Here is a 16,882-nt window from a genome sequence, read left to right as displayed (position 1 = left end):
AGAAATATAATAAACAAGACCCCACTGGTTACAAATTCATAGAAAAACATATAATTCTTTTTATTTTCTCATGTTGACATCAGACTATAATATTTTTCCTAACTAAATTTGAATGTTATTGAATACTTTCATCACCTGCTTTTTTAAAAAAAAACTAGTCAATCACTGAATAAAAAATTGAAAGATAAATGAAGGACTAGAGTTAAATGCTATAATCATGAAAGGCACATATTCTGATAAGAACAAAAACACCAACTATTTGCAGTGTATGTTTGGCATTGTGATAACTGTGCTTCATATTTACCCCCCCACCCCTTTTAATAATCTTTTTTATTTATGAATTTGATACAGGATCTCACCACACAGCTTGGACTCATAATGATCCTCCTGCTTCATTTCAGCCTCTCCAGTACTGGGATTACAGGCCTGCACCACAATGCCTGGTTTCGGTGGCCAGTAAGGTGCGCCTGGGGCAGGGCCAGCACAATATGTGGTACCGGGAATCAAACCTGGTTCTTTGCGCTTACCAGGCAAGCACTTTAGACCACAGAGCTATCTCCCCTGCCCCATCCTTACTCTTATAAGGTATTATATCCCTATTCTACAGATACAAAAATTGGGCCACTGGGAGAATAAAAGGTAGTTTTCAATCCTATAGTAGTCAGAAGTAGAGCTGAGTTGTTGTAGCCCACGATCTGTTTGACTCCAAATATACTAATTCTCAAAAAATTTATTTAAAAGATCAGTGCTTATTGAAAAATATAGCAGTCTAGTGCTGAGTTATAGCTCAGTTGTAGATTGCTTGCTTAGCATGTTCAAGTCTCTGGGTTAAAAGTGCAGACATCATGCACACACACTCTCTTTCTCCTGAGATTTTAGAATTCATAACTAGTAAACTGAAGAGTAATTCATTTAAGCAGAACATGTATAAATCTCTAATTAATTAACTGGCTGTTTTTCTAATAAGACTGAATTTTTACTTTATTAAAAATGCCAGAGACCTTTGTGTAAGCATGTTTTAATCCCTTTGAAATTTGCTGTAAGTATATTAAGTTATGGCATTCATGGGGACATAGTAAGAATGAGTTCTAAAAGATGTAGCTAAGATTCAGAGTTGACAGTACCTTTACCAAGTTTAAACAAAGATATTACCTTCGAGGGACATTGTGGGGATATGGAATGACAATTAGCTGGGAATTTGGAATAATTGCAGTCCATTCTTGTTTTCGTACAGACTGAAAAAAGAATTAAGAATATTTAACATCTATTATATTGAAGAAAAACACATTTATTCTAAATAAAAAAGGAAAAATGCCAATTATTTTGAGCATTTGAAATCCGAGGTATACATTAAGCTAAATTAACATATATAGTCCAAAACAGATGTTCTATAACATCTGTTAGAAAAAGTTTTGGATCTCTTCAGGAAAAAGACTACATTTGTCTCTTATGAATGCATTCACCACTCAACAAATATTTATTGAACACTTACATAGTGCATACTATTCAAAATGCTATGTACAGACACTGATCATAGTTAAAATTCAAGTTAGGGGGAGATGAACAAAGAAACAGTATATTTTATTATTTAGGTAATACATGGTAGTAAAATACATGTATTAGGTGTTAAAAATGTTAAGAAGAAAAAGCGAGAAAGAAGGGTAGGAAGCTTTGAGATTTATGAGGGAAGAAGTGGAAAAAACATACAATGTTTTCAAACTATGACATGCTCCACATAAATTTGGATCACTACCAATCAATTTTTTTATTCCTTACAGGGAAGAATAAAATTTTAAATTATTGGAGTTCAAACAGAATTTGGCTCATATTATTGAATTCAAATATTTACACAGTGATTATGAAAACAGATTAATTGTAGACAAACTTAAGTTTTACTTACTTTCTCTCCAGGTGGACGAGGAATACCAACATAGAGATGGTCAAGAAAATTTGCACTTCGACCTAAACCAAGTACATTGTATGGTAGTTGGAGAGCTAAATGTGCTGATTGGCTTAGTTGTCCAGCTAGAATAATTGAAACAAAGTAAAATATTTTTGAAAAACATTGTGTCATCAAATCTAAAATTTAAAAAATCCAGGTAACAAAAATGTTCTTTAAGTTTAAAAATGTGAAATGAGTATCCAAATCATTAACATTAATTAGCCTGAAGCAACCTCCATAGTTTTTAGAGATCTGCTAGTATTCAATTGTTCTTATCTTAGTATGTCTAAGAGTTCATTTTTTAAAGATGGTAGTTTTGTCATATATGGAACTCTTGGTGGACAGGAAAAAACTCTTGTTTTTTCCTTTCAACACTTTGAGTATATTAGCCTCTGCCTGTAGCCTGCAGTTTCTGAGGAGCCATCAGCTGTTAATCTTAAGGGGCTCTTAATCCACAGCATGTTACTTCTCTTTGCCCTTGCTTTCAAGACTCTGGTTATTGTTTGGAAGTTTGACCACGACGTGTGTGAGTGTGGTTCTCTTAATATCCTACTTGGAATTTTCTGTGCTATTCAAGTGCATAGATTAAAATATTTACTATAAAAGTTGGACAGGTCCAATATTTTTTAATGGTGCCAAAAAAGTTTATTTGAAAAGCGAAAAGTGAAATGGTAAGGGAGAAACTGATTCTACAGAGCAAAACTGGGCCAAACAAAAGAGGCAAAGAGAATAATAAAAATAAAAGCAGACCCCGAGGCTGTGAGACCCTGGATGGGCTACCGTTGAAAGGTCATGATAAATCCGCTCAGTATTTACCCTGAAACCCTGTACTGCAGTTTGTAGATCCTCTGTGTCAGCCATGTGGATGAGTCATGAACATTGCTTGACCCATTTGCTCTCTGTAAAAGCTACATTTCTTGTTATACAGGTCTTGCTTATCTTGGTCTTAATCATCCAGCAGAAAAGTATAAAAACGAGGTATAAAAAGTAAAGCCATATTAATATGCTGAGCTTTGAAAGGCTCAAGTCAACAACTTCTGTGGATAACCCACTACTATTGTGGACTGTTGGACTATGTTGGATTGTTTTGCTGAATTCATGCACCTATAGAATTTAGATGCCAATGGAATATCCATCTCTGACAAAACTAAACAAAAAAAGGCGATACAAATGAAGGACCATTTTGTATCTGTATATACAAATAGGATCGATATACAACTACTTTCTCTTAATTCAGTGAGAAGGAAGATTTGTACTAGTAGTGTGTTTGGACAGGATATCATATCTGCATCTTGTACTATGAATAACCACTATGAAAACAACAATATGCAATGTATTAATTATTGAAACTGAATTACTGAAATCCTACTAATCAGTTTTGAAACTGTCTCACTGCTGTTTTCAATAAAATTAATTTAAAAAAAGAAAGGTCATGATAACATCAATTTTATTTCTTCAGATATTCTTTCTTTCTCTTTTTTCCTTTCCTCTCATTATATGGCTCCTGTTACGAAGATTCTGGCATGCTTGATGGTGCCTCCATCAAGGAGACTGTTAATTTTTATCCTTTTTTTATGACTCAGAATGCAAGTTTCAATATATATTCAAGTCTTTAGATTTGTTAGCTAGTTAGAATCCACTTCTAAACATTGTACTAATTTAAAAATTTCAGTTACTGTACTTTTACCAACTCCAGAATTTTTTTGGGGTGGTGCTGCTGAGGATTTAACTTAGGGCCTCATACATGCTAGGCAAATGCTGTATCACTGAACTGTACTACACCTCCAGTCCTTTGATTTCTCTAAAGTTATTTTTATCTATTTGTATTCTCTATTTGATGAGGCACAGTTGTCTTATACTCCTGTATTTCTTTAATGCTACTTTTCTCTAAGGATTTGAATACAGAATACAGACAGCTGATTTACAGTTTCTAGTAAGTCCAACATCTGGTCCTTTCAGGCACTTTTATTTGAGAGGGTAACTATAATGTGTATGTGGCATACTTCCCTGTTTTTCTGAAAGTCTTGTAAATGAATTTTTTAGATTATGTGACAAATGTAGTAACCCTCCTCCCACTTAGTCCATATGCTTTTGTTTTGTAGTGGCTGCTCTACATTCTCTTTTATTTATATCTTAGGGGTTTTTTTTTTTTTTGTGTTTATTTACTACAGGGTGTACAGGGTCTCACTACACAGATCAGACTCATAGTGATTTTCCTGTTGTCAGCCTCCGAAGTGCTGGGATTATAGGTGCGCACCACCATGCCCAGTCTCAGTCGCTGCCTCAGCAAGCCCTGGGGGCAGGGCTATCTTAGTTTTTTTTTCTAAGTTGAGCTTCTTGAATGGATATCTGGGTCAATATAATTTAGTGGCCAATGGTTGGTTATAAGAGTTCCTTAAATATCTTGTCTCTATGTCTACTCTTTGTTAGGGGACTGGTGTATGAAAATATGTTTTCAAAGTTCAAACAGTTTATAGGTTACCTTAGCTCTCATTTCCAGGTTGAGCAGGACCTCAATCAAGGTCAGGCAGAAAGATATCTCAGTTACTTCCATGATATATTTTCCTTCCTAGATCTTTTTCAGCTTTCTAGATCCCTAGGAATATGGTGTAGCTTTTTTAAAGCTTCATATAGTTATCAATTTTATAGAATATCCTTTGTATAGTTAAGCAAGATTCTTGTTTCCTTTAATTAAAGGCTTAGGTAGTTGTGATATGCCAGCAGATTGCTATTATTTTTGATAATGCCCAGGGATGCTCACCATTCCAAAGCTGAGTCAAATCAAATAGTTAATATCTTGAGAATGGAGACTTTTCCCAGGAGATAACAGTGGTACAAAATACTGACAATGCTACAGGCAAGGAGACTATATTGGAGCTCTAAGGAGCTCAGTCTTTTTGGTCATTGTTTATTAATTTGGTAGCTTTTCATGGCAACATTACCACTCTAGTGAGGAAGGGAAGCAGGATGGGAACAGCCTCAAGATTCCAGTAAGTGACAAGGGATATGCTGCATCTGGCTCTTGTGTCTTAGAGTCAGTAGTTTTGCTTGGGTAGACAACACTACTTTCTGTGGTTCTGGTTAACTTCCAGGTTAGGGAGATTACAGGAGTTATTGGTCAATACTCATTTTTTTTTTTTTAAAGGGAGGGGGATGATGGAGAGACTCATGAGGTCCTTGTACCACCATTTTAAAACTTAATCTCTCCATACTATGATTCCCTGTGTATTTGCTAGGGGTTCCACATGCTTAAATTGAACATTTAACTCTGAATGTTAATTAATATATAAATATCTTAATATTCAAGGGGACTCTGCTGGACATCACTAATGTTACCTAGAAATAGGAAACTGCTGAGATAACATATACTTTTGAGTTGGAGGTTGTAAGGTCTAATGCAAAGGAAAATCAATTTGAGACAGGTATTAAAAAGACTGAACAATGCATAAAATTGTAAAACAACTTAATAAATAGCATGGGCTACAGAATCAGTCCATTCCTGAAGTCGTGCTGACTGAATGATAATGCTTAAAAGGCAAGTGTCTGACATAGCATATGCTCAATACATGCTTTATGTCTTCATTTAATGTAAAAAGTGGAATAAAAATTTAAACATACACTGATTACATACTATTAGCAAAGTCTAACTTAAATAGACCTTAAAGTATGCCTATAAACTATGTCCCTATACTTATCATACCGAATAGCCTATTTCAAAACTTTTTTCAATTGTATTAAACAGATTATGAAACATAAATTTCAAATTAAAGCTGCATATGGTAAAACTTAAAACTATTAAGTAAAGTCTCAAAAGTGAAGAGATCGTTTCATTATTTTACTTGAGAATACTTTCTTCATCCAGGAACCTCCATGTACAAATTAACTAATAACACTTTATTGTCAGTCTTTATGTTACATACTAACAGTAAGTATAATACTATCTTTACTCAGTATTCATAAGCATGATTGAAACACCAAGATTCCATCAACAAAGACTAATGGTAATGCAGGAGTTGACAACCTCGGGGCTGGCCAGACTTGTCCCTGTCTATGGCCTGTTAGGAACAGAAGGAAGTATGTGGAGGGGCAAGTGACTGAAGCTTCAGCTATACTTACAGCTGCTCCCCATCATCCTACTTCCTATCAGATCAGCAGCAGCATTAGATTCTCATAGTGTAAACTCTAGTGTGAGATGCAATACATAAGGGAGTTAGTTGTACACTCTAAAATCTACCGTCTGATGCTTTCATCTGGAACTGAGGCAGTGATGCTAGCACTGGAGATGCATGTACAGATTAACATTAGAGGTCTGACTGCACAAAAACAATAACAAAGCAGTTGTTTGATGACTCGTATCAAAACCCTGTCAGCGCGTAGATAGAGTTCAACTGTACAGTTGTATCTGGTAGCAGGCTGTAAGTCAGACCCACTTATTTAACCATATATCCAACTTCTTTCCCATATTATATACCAGTGACAGTTTTGGGAAGTCCACAAGCTAATACTAACCAAAGAGAAGGACAAACAAGCATTACTGGAGAGATTCTTTGCAAAGGAGAAGTACCCTGTGATGAGACAGCAGAAGACTACAATGCCAACAAAAAGAAAAGATCACAAATCCTACTTAAATCATGGATTCCCTGCAACAGCCACTATATACTATGTAGTTCTCCAGCCGAGCCACAAAACCTTCAAAACTGCATTGCCATATGGAGAGTAAATACTCTGTATTGAAGGACAACCCTTTACAGTTTTGCAAAACAAAATATGAAAATGAAGAATGGACAGAATTATTGAGGATCACCAGTTCATCAAATGTGTCTGCACTGACAGCATCATTCTTAGCGACTAACTTCACTGCTAAAACTAAGGCCCTTTACTAATGCTCTTGCCTGCTGCTAAGGACATTTTGTCATGAACTTTTAAGATAGGTCACAATTCAAAAGGTGTACTTGTACCAACTTCCTACAACAAATGTAACCATTATATACTGCAAACATATGATGATAAAAAAAGTTAAAGTGGCACATATTCCTCTTTTGACTCTCATTAGAAGAACACAAATTGATGAAACAGTAGAAGTTATTGAGGTACAATTGTGAGAGAGGATTAACGGGTGTCTGTGGTATGCAATTTAGGTTGTTTGTTTACTTATATTGACACAAGGCAACAATGCATTTGTGCAACACATTTTTGGGAGGATATGCAGAAGAATATGCTATGTGCACTTCATCATCAACCAGTATCACAGCTGCAGAACTATTCAAAAGAGCTATTCAAGTCTTTGAATGATTACTTATCTGGAAAACAGAATTAATCATTTTGTGTAGGAGTATGCACAGACAGCTGCCATGACTGGACAGCTTTCTGGTTTCACGAGTAAGGTCAAAGAGGTCACTTTTTTCCCCCTTCCATTTGTGTATTTGGTACAGGGTCTTTCTATGTAGATCAGATTCATGGTGATCCTCCTGTTTTCACGCTGGAATTACAAGTGTATGCCACCATGCCCAGACTCTCTGTCAGAGGCTCAGCCCCCGGGGCAGGGCTGGTGCAGCATGTGGGACTGGGGATCGAACCCTGTTCCCTGTGCTTGCCAAAGCAGGCGCTTAGTCCTCTGAGCTATCTTGCTGGCCCAAGAGGTCACTTTTGAATAAGTCTGTACACTCTCATCTTCCATAGAGAAATGGTGATGAGTTGAAAAATGACACTGAACTTAATGTTTTGCAGGATTTGATTAAATTATCATCCACATTAAAGTACATACCTTATTTAACTCACATCTGCGCAGCTCTGTGAGGAGACAGACACACAACACACACATCTCTTTATGATGCAAACCCTGGATTTCCAATGGTGGGTCACTAGCCAGAGTTTCTGAGTTATGGGAACTACACCACAGAGTTCTGGCAGCATATTTTAGTGATACAGAATGAATCATAAAACTTATTTACCTGTGTGGCATATTCAACTTTATCAATTAACTCAACCTGTCACTTTACTTCAGGGAAGAATGAGAACTATGTTCAAGTTGGCAAGATAAAATTACTGCATTCAAAGGCAAACTGCAACTATAGGGGTGATTAGTAAACAGAGGTTCTTAAAAATTATTTTTAACATTTTATTTCTAAATACTTAAGTATATCTTGAAAATAAGAATATGTCCTACACAGGCAAATTATCATAATAACTAATATAACTGGTAATCCTTAATTTTATCTAATTCCCTATCATATTGCAATATTTAGAATTACCCCCACAATGGCCTTGACAGACAGATGGTTTGTCTGAAGTAGAATTTTGTCCAGAACTATGCAACCATGCATTATGTCTGGATGTTATGTCCCTTAAGTGTCTTTATCTCTTTATTTAATCTTTTGAGACTAGATTTCACTATTCAGTTCAGGCCTTCACCTCACTTTGTAGTCTCAAACTCATAGCAATTTTTTTGCCTTAGCCTCTTGAGTACTGGGATTATTGGTGTGTACTACCATGCCTGTCCTCTCAATGTCTTTTAATCTAGAACAGATTTTTATTTCATTTTATTTATTTTATGGACACTGTCTTGTGGCAGATCAGGCCAGTTGTTATAGAGACTGTCTCATCTTTTGAGTTTGTTTTGTTTCTTGCTACTGAGATCATTGAGTTTACTTCTGTCATTCTTGTAATTCCCCAAATTGGAAGTTAGATCCAAAAGCTAATGATTAGTTCAAAGCAAACACTTAGGCTAGAAATCATCACAGGTGGTATGTTTTCATCTTTCCAAAGTCACGGAATGGCTCTTTTCCCCTCATGGGTGAGACAAAAATTGAGCGTAAGTGAAATTGGTATCAGCTAGACCCTTCATTTTTATTTTATTCATGAAATAGAGCAAAGCATGGCGAAACCTGTATCAGAACGTTTTACTGTAATTACAGGTAGTATTGATTACTGGTATGGTTTTCTTCTTTGGATGGGTTCCTCTAATCAGTTCCCCTTGAGAAGCTGTAATTACTTGTTAAGTTTTGAGACTAAATTTTGACCACTCTGACCAGGTTTCTATTTCAAAATAAGTGGTATTAAAGTTTCCAGGTGTTGAAGTCAGCATAGCTAAGAATTATGAGCATGCACTGGACTCAGAAAAACTTGGATTTGAATATGACTTCTGGAATTCAGAAAAATTACAGCGCATCTGTTACTAACAATTTTCCCATCTATAGTGTGTTTTCTAATTTATAGTGCTTTGTGACTCGGAAGCAGTTAATCCGCATAATAAGTAGTATACAATACACACAGGCTGTTCAGGTAGTCTAGGGACTCTTGCATTTAAAAGATATTCTTAAACAATCAAAGAAAATTGGTGGTGAGATCATTATACACTATTCCTCTACCCAGAATGTCTGTTTACTTAGTTGTATCTATAAATTTTATATTTTGAGTAAATATATATCTGTATTCACAGTTATCAATTGTATATGTTATACAGTTACTAAGAAATCTATGGCTTTGCCAAAAATATTAAGAACTTCAAGCACTGTAATAGCTTGCTAATATCAGATACAGTAAGGATTATTTGTTATTCTACATTTAAGTCTAAGGCTTTTTTTCATTTTTTCTCTGATGGAAGTGGGGATTGGACTAGGCCTAGGCCTTTATACTGAGCTCCATTTGCAGTTCTCTTTTTATTTTTCATTTTTGAGACAAAGTTTTGCTAAGTTGTTAAGCTGCCCTGTCAGGGCTCAAACGTGTACTCCTCCTGCTTCAGCCTTTCAGTGTTCTGGGATTATAGATGTGTGCCACTATTGAATTTTTTTTTATTACTGATATATTTCTGTAAGAAGTTAAGTTTTTGTTGATTCGAAAATTATCTATCAACTTTAAACATACCAAATATTAATTACATTTGTATTTTATCACAGTGATTCTAAAAATTCATGCTGTTATGTAGAGTTCTTTCATGACACACTCATTGTTTTCATTTGTGAAACTGGGGACTGAACTCTGGCCCTTGCACTTGCCCGGGAAGCACTTATTCTACCGAGCCATCTCCCCAGTCCCTCATTGTTTTCATTTGTATAGATATTTTTTAAACAAAAGCCATCTTGGCAATAGTTTATGACACACAGAGAAGACAGAATCACAAGAAAATCATCAATGTTGAACACATACTTGGGTGAAGTGTTAACATCTCTCTCAAGCCTTAGGTCACTGCTATCTTTCTATAAAAGGATTCCTGTTTGGAAAAATGATTAAAAGGAAAACCATTTCCAAATATGCAATGTTTCTGGGCGAAACAGAACACTATATAAGCTGCTCATCTCACAGCCACAAGGTGAAGACAGGAAGGAGGGGAGATAAGGTCCCCTTGCAGTCCTATCCCCATTGACCTGAGGCCTCCTGACAGTGGGGTTTTTGGCATGACTCAAACATTAGCAGAAATTTTAAGAGAGACTGAGTCAGGGCACTAGATCATCAATCTCAGTTTTCAAAAGAGCTTGAGCATTACTTCCTAACTACAACAGACCCTGAAGCTGGGAAAGTATGTATCTGTGACCCATTAATGAATAAGCCAGGTGAACTGACTGTATCAATGGGTAGAGATTGCAAAGGATGGTAGCCTTTAAAATCTGTTGGAAAAAAAAAACCCTGATCTTTTCAATAAAATAAAAGAAATTAGTACAATTACTAGAGCTATTGTGTATGTGTGTGTGTGTACATATACACACAATATATTTATATATATACTATATATTGGATATATGTTTGTCTCTTCTTTTCCTTATCACAGTTGTTTTTAATGAATCTATCTTTGGACATTAAGGAATTCCACATCTTTTACTGTTATAAAGAATAGTAAATATTGCTCTGTTATATCAATGAAACCTCCATTCCATTTATTTTTTTAAACATTTGTGTGTGTGTGTGTGTGTGTGTGTGTGTGTGGCCAGCTCAGCCCACCAGGGGGCGGGGCTGGCTGGCATGTGGTGCTGGGGATCGAACCGCGGTCCCTGTGTTTTGCCAAGCTTGTTCCAGGTAGGTGCTTTAGACCACTGAGCCATCTCATCAGCCCCTCATTCCATTTATTTTTGTCTCTTTAAATTGAGGTAGAATTCACATAATAGCCATTTTAAAGTGTAAAATTACAGAGCCTTTACTATATTCACAATTCTTTGTTACCAACAGTTCTCTAGCTCCAAACATTTCATCATCCCATTAACAGACCATGTCACACATTAAGTAATCACCTCCCAGTCTTCCTCCCCAGATAATGTTTAATCTGCTTTCAGCATTATGGATTTGTCCTTTCTAACTACATTATATAAAACAAATGATAGAACATATAACCATTTCTGCCTGGCTTCTTTCACTTGGAATATTTCAAAAATATTTTTAGTAGATATCAGTGCATTCCTTTTTATGGTTGAATGATATTTCATTCTGTCTGTCTTTTTCTTTTCTTCCTTCCCTCCTTCCTTTTTTCCCAGAGATCGAACTCAGGATCTTGCACTTGCTAGGCAGGTGCTTATACCACTGAGCTCTCTCTCCTGATATTCCATTTTCTTTATCGATCCTGAAGTATTTTCTTTTTGGTAGATAAAAATATGTGTGGTGTTTCTCAGTTAAAAGAGCACTGATTTTTTTTTCCCTGCAAAAGGAATTTTCTTTTCTTTTCTTTTCTTTCTTTCTTTCTTTTTTTTTTTTTGAGACAGAGTCTTACGATACAGTTCAGGCAGACTTTGAACTCACTGTGTAGCTGAGGCTGGCCTTGAGCCCACAGCAATCCTCTTTGGCTCAGTCTCCTGAGTGGTGAGATTACAGGCATGCAACACTATGTCCGGCTAAGAGATTTTCATTTAATAGTGTTAACTACAACAACTCTAGTATCGTCCTATTTTCAGAAAAAGCAGTAACTCCATAAAAATGAAGTAAAAAGATACACTGAAATAACCAATGTTTTGTGTTAACTTTGAAAAAAAAAATTGTCTCAGGAAGTATTTGTTAATCGCCAACTGACAGCTCTGAAACAATTCAATATTGTCACCAGTTAAAATGGAGGCAGAAAAAAGCAGAAGATGAAGTTTAAAAATTAGACAAAACACATTCTGTCATGAATAAAAAGACAAATAATAGGCAATAAATTCTATGATATAGCAATATCAAAACTTGTAGCAAATATTTTTTGTGCATTATTACCACATTTCTTAATAAAAACTGCATAAGGGTAGGTACTATTTTGAGAGGTTAAATAATTTGATTAAAAACATGTAGCTGCTATGTGGTAGAATTGGAATTCATAGGCCTAATTCCAAATCCAACATTCCTTATCAACAGAGATCCTTCTTCAATCAAAAAAGAAGTATAGCATTTGTCTTACTGCTCTATAAAAAAAGACTTCTCATGATACAAATTTTTCCAATGCCTGGAAAGTGTTTCTTTTATTATTTGCCGCTCTGTAGTATTTGTGAGGTTCTAGTATGTGATCTAGAAATCTGTAACATTTTAAGCCCAGTTAAGGATTCCAATTATCATAGCACTTTCTGTTTTCTGTAAATCTGGACTGTTGGGCCATTATCATTATTGTTGTGTTTAAGCTCACTAAATATGTTAGGCTTTGTGATTTTCCTATTCTGTACCCAAAGAATGGACTATTAAAGCAATCCTTCTGGGGGCTGAGACTGATTAATCTATAGATGTCTGATGAAGGGCACTGATTTGCTGAGGAAGTTTTTAACCCAATAATATAGCCCTGCAAAATCAGATTATGAAAAAGACAGCTAGATAGGGACTAGCTGTTGACCTACATTAGAAGGTTCAGATCGGCTGGCTGATTTCAGATGGCTACAAGGGTTATATCTGGCAGTGTACAAATTTCAGGACTATTCTTATTGATAATAGGGGAATGCAAAGAGAAATGTTTTTGCACCATGTGATTGCTACATTAAATTTTCCTATAATAAAATCATTGGTTGGGCACAATGTTTCTTTGTGAAAATTTGTAATTTTCAGAATGGCAAGCTAGATACACGGACAATAAACGTTAAGAAAAACAGAAGACTTTGAAAGAAAAATATATTCACAGTTTAAATATTAAATTTTCTTACACAGGGACTCTCTTTTTTTTTTATATATTTAGTACAGGGTCTCACTACATAGATCAGACTCATAGTGATTCTCCTGTTTCCAGCCTAAGCGCCGAGATTACAGGTGTGCACTGTCTAAGTGAGCCCTGGGGCCAGAGCTGGCAGGGCACAATGGATATGGAACGTGGGTCTCTGTGCCTGCCTAAGCAGGTGCTTTAGTCTGTTGAGCTATCTGGCTGACACCACACAGGGACTCTTACAAGTTATTTGGCCAGCAGTGTTTCCTCTTGCTAATGGGCTTGTACCTTTTCTTTAATGATGTGCTTCTATTTTCTAGCTGCCTAAAGGAATCATGCTTTTGCTATATGGGCACATCTGCCTCGAGCCTTTCAAGAGTAAGGTGTAGCTACTCTTTTATTCAGCGTGCTCTGGGTTCACTGGGTGAGCCTTTCTTCTGGGAGATACATGGGGTGGGGAAGGACACTGCCTTTCATGTACTCCTGTATTTGTTTTCTCATACCAGAGGCAGACTAAAAAGATTCTATTAAAATCAATGGTGTAAGTCCTTTTGACAAAAGATAAAATAAAAACTTATTTGCTTTCCTTTGCTGTTAGTCTGTTTTAATTGCTAACAGGGTAGATTTCTGACAGGTGTATTGAAATATTCCTAGCTATAATAATTGTAAACTCTTGTTCCTAAATGCCAACCTGGGATAATAATTTGTTAATGTGATGAGGCTCATTCTAAATGTATATCAAATCAGATATTCTAGCTAGAAAAAGTCTAGTAATTAAATGAGGGTTTAAGGTATATTCTAGTAGCATAATTTTTTCTTTGATATTTTACAATAATTTTAGTGTTTCATATTTCACTTGATACACAAACTTAGAGAAAATAATATACCTGTTGGATGCTGCATCTATGTATTTTAATTCTATAGGAATCAGACTCATAGTGATCATAAAAATTTGAGATGATTCTAGTGACTTCTTATCAACATATATGATGTGGGAGCTCAATGTCCTCAATCTTATGGATAACATGAAATATCAGAGTTGCTAATATAATTTCAGTAATGTAAAAGTGACCATTAACTAAAAAAAATTAACTAAATTAGAACAGTGGCCAAGAAAACAAGTGATGAAATGTTTTGTGTCAGTGATTTTTTAGTTGCATGTTGGGGTGTATGGTACTAACCCCAATTACTGTGGGAAGCTGAAGTGGGACCACAAGTTGGAAGCAAGCCCGGGCAATTTAGCAAGACTCTATCACGAAATAAAATAAAAAATTAGTAAGGAAGGGCTGGGGACATGATTTAGTGGTACAGTGCATGCTTGGCAGGCATAAGCACCTTGGTTTAATCTTTAGTACCATAATACCCAAAACCAAAAATGCAAAAGCAGTGATTTTTAATAGTAAAACTTATTCATCACATGTTTGGTCAGCTAAGGGAAAGACTGCAAATTTCTGTATGTAAAACACAGTATGTAATTGCCAGAAGACTATCTGTTGTCAACAGGCCCAACTTTATCAAAATAAAACATCATATTACAATGAGATTCCAGAAATCAGCAGAAAGGAGAAAAAATAAAGAAAAAAAAAAAAAGGACAAACAGATTTAGAACAAGCCAGTTTTGATGAGGACAAAAATACCAGCCTTTAATTTTAAAGTTTGGATGCTTCTTAGGCTCTATAGTTACGTGATACTTAAAACATTTGCTGAATCATACATTTTCTTATTCTCTTATTTTTTTAAAAAAATTTTTAAATGAATGGCTAGTCATATACCAAAAAATGGACTATTTCATGGTAAATCTTTGTCTTAAATAGTTAAGGCATATAATTTAACTTGTACCTTGGGGAAATCTAGTTTCTGTTGTAAGTGAATGTACCCCAATCTCTTCCTAAGTTTGCATCTAGTTGGTTTGCTTATTCTACAGATGATAAGTATCTGTCATAAATGAGGCATTCTGTTTAAGAGAGGAACATCTTACTCTGGGATAAAATTATAAATCTAAAATCTGTTATTTTAATCATAAGCATTGCTGTTTTTTTAAGCAAGTTATGTAATGATCAGCATAAGAACAAGAAAGAAGCTTTCTTCAAAGAAAGGCAAATCCATGAAGAGAAGTTGATCAACATATTTTAAAAGTTTATGTTGGTACTGGGTGGTCTAGAATTGGCTCCAGAAAGATGCAAAATATCCCAAGTGAGTAGTGTAGAGGTGCTGGTGATGCTGTGCACAAAAATGCTAAATTCATAGATGTTAGAAGTTAGGATTGTAATTAGTTACGTTAAACTTCTTTAAATAATAGTTAGCCTCTTTTCCTGTGAGTTGTGTCTTATAACAAAGAACAATGGAATCCACTGACTTCGTTATTCTTTTGGAATATTTTGTATTACCCAAAGTCAGCTTCTAGAGAACTAAAAGGATAAAGTGATGAAATATGTTGATAGAGGGGCTGAGTGATAGCTCAGTGTCTAAGTGCCTGCCTGGCAAGCACAAGGACCTGAGTTTAATCCCTGGTACCATAATCTGTGCTGGGTCCAGAACCCCTGGTGCGCCTTGCTGGCCACCAAAACCATGCGCGGTGGCACACGCCTGTGATCCCAGTGCTGGGGAGCCTGAGACAGGAGGATCACTATGAGTCCGAGCTGTGCAGTGAGACCCTGTACCAAATAAATAAATAAATGATTAAAAAATATTGATAGAACCTCTTACTACATTGAAAGTAGCCCCATTCTAAGAGGTGCTTAGATGCTACTATTTTCATGGCATACCATAGTGGCTGGCACATAATAGACTTACTAGATGTCTGATGTACTAAACTGAGGGTTTAGTAGCAAATAATAGGTATAATTTGTACAATCATTTAACTTTAGTTTTCCTTAAGGTCTTACAAGATCCTGGGTCAATGATTACTGGTGAAGTCATCTATTTGGCCTCTGAGAAACAACATGACCCTTGTTTAAATACTGAGGCTTGAACAAATGTGTAGGGAACATAGGACAGTGATGCAGTATTATGGAAAACAGACTTCTGAATGCCCATGACACGAATTATAGCACTGCCTTGTTTGATCTTAGGTAAGTCCCTTGACCTCCTTAAACCTTAATATATTTGTTCATTCATTCATTCATCTAAATATTTATTGTAGGGACCTACTGGTTCCAGCCCAGGCGCAGCATGGGTGAGACCCTCTTCCACCCCCTTGGGACAGCCCCAACCACTCTGTAGCACCTCCCCCACCCCGCCCAGAGTAGGAATTTCTGCTGCTTTCAAGAAAACCCTAAACCTAGTACTAGCCCAGGCCTGGTGAGTGTGTGGGAGGGCTTCCAGCTACCCTGAGCTAGCAGGACCTACTGGTTCCAGCCCAGGTGCAGCGTGGGTGAGACCCCTTTCCACCCCCTTGGAATTTCCCCTAGCACTCAGCACCACTTCCCCTACCCTGCCTGCCCAGTAGGAATTTCTGCTGTATTCCGGGAAGCCCCAGATCCAGTCCTAGCCCAGGCCCGGTGAGTTGTGTGGGAGAGCTTCCTGCTACCCTGTGCTGGCATGACCTACTGGTCACAGCCCAGGCGCAGCGTGGGTGACACCATCTTTCACCCTCCTGGGACGGCCCCATCACTCTGTAGTACCCTCGAACACCCCGCCCACAGAGTAGGCATTTCTGTCATGTTCTGGGAACCCCCAGATCCAATCCTAGTCCAGGCCCGGTGAGTGTGTGAGAGAGCTGCCTCTCCCCCCTACTCCACCTTGTCCCCTCTAGACTCAGCTCAGGCCTAGCATACAGGCCTGGGGTGAAACCCTGCAGCTTCAATCCCTGCAGAGAGTGTAGGGGACAGAACCACCCAGCTAGTCCAGGAGCAGAAAATCTTGCC

The 16,882-nt window shown here is 36.7% G+C and overlaps 1 protein-coding gene across 1 annotated transcript in view; it reads right to left on the bottom strand.

Annotated features, from left to right (window-relative positions):
• Window positions 1-16,882, bottom strand: part of Itfg1 (integrin alpha FG-GAP repeat containing 1) — a 292,179-nt gene that overhangs the window by 5,496 nt on the left and 269,801 nt on the right. Inside the window, exons 15-16 of the mRNA XM_004629193.3 lie at window positions 1,901-2,025; window positions 1,153-1,235 (exon numbers count right to left, since the gene is read on the bottom strand). Of these exons, the coding sequence (XP_004629250.1) occupies window positions 1,153-1,235; window positions 1,901-2,025 (208 nt within the window). The remainder of the gene's footprint in view (window positions 1-1,152; window positions 1,236-1,900; window positions 2,026-16,882) is intronic.

This window comes from Octodon degus, unplaced genomic scaffold (genome assembly GCF_000260255.1).
Source record: "Octodon degus isolate 3935 unplaced genomic scaffold, OctDeg1.0 scaffold00028, whole genome shotgun sequence".
In the NCBI taxonomy this organism is placed as follows: domain Eukaryota; kingdom Metazoa; phylum Chordata; class Mammalia; order Rodentia; family Octodontidae; genus Octodon; species Octodon degus.
Note: the sequence above shows the minus strand (reverse complement) of the source record. Positions and strands in the feature narration are given on the sequence as shown.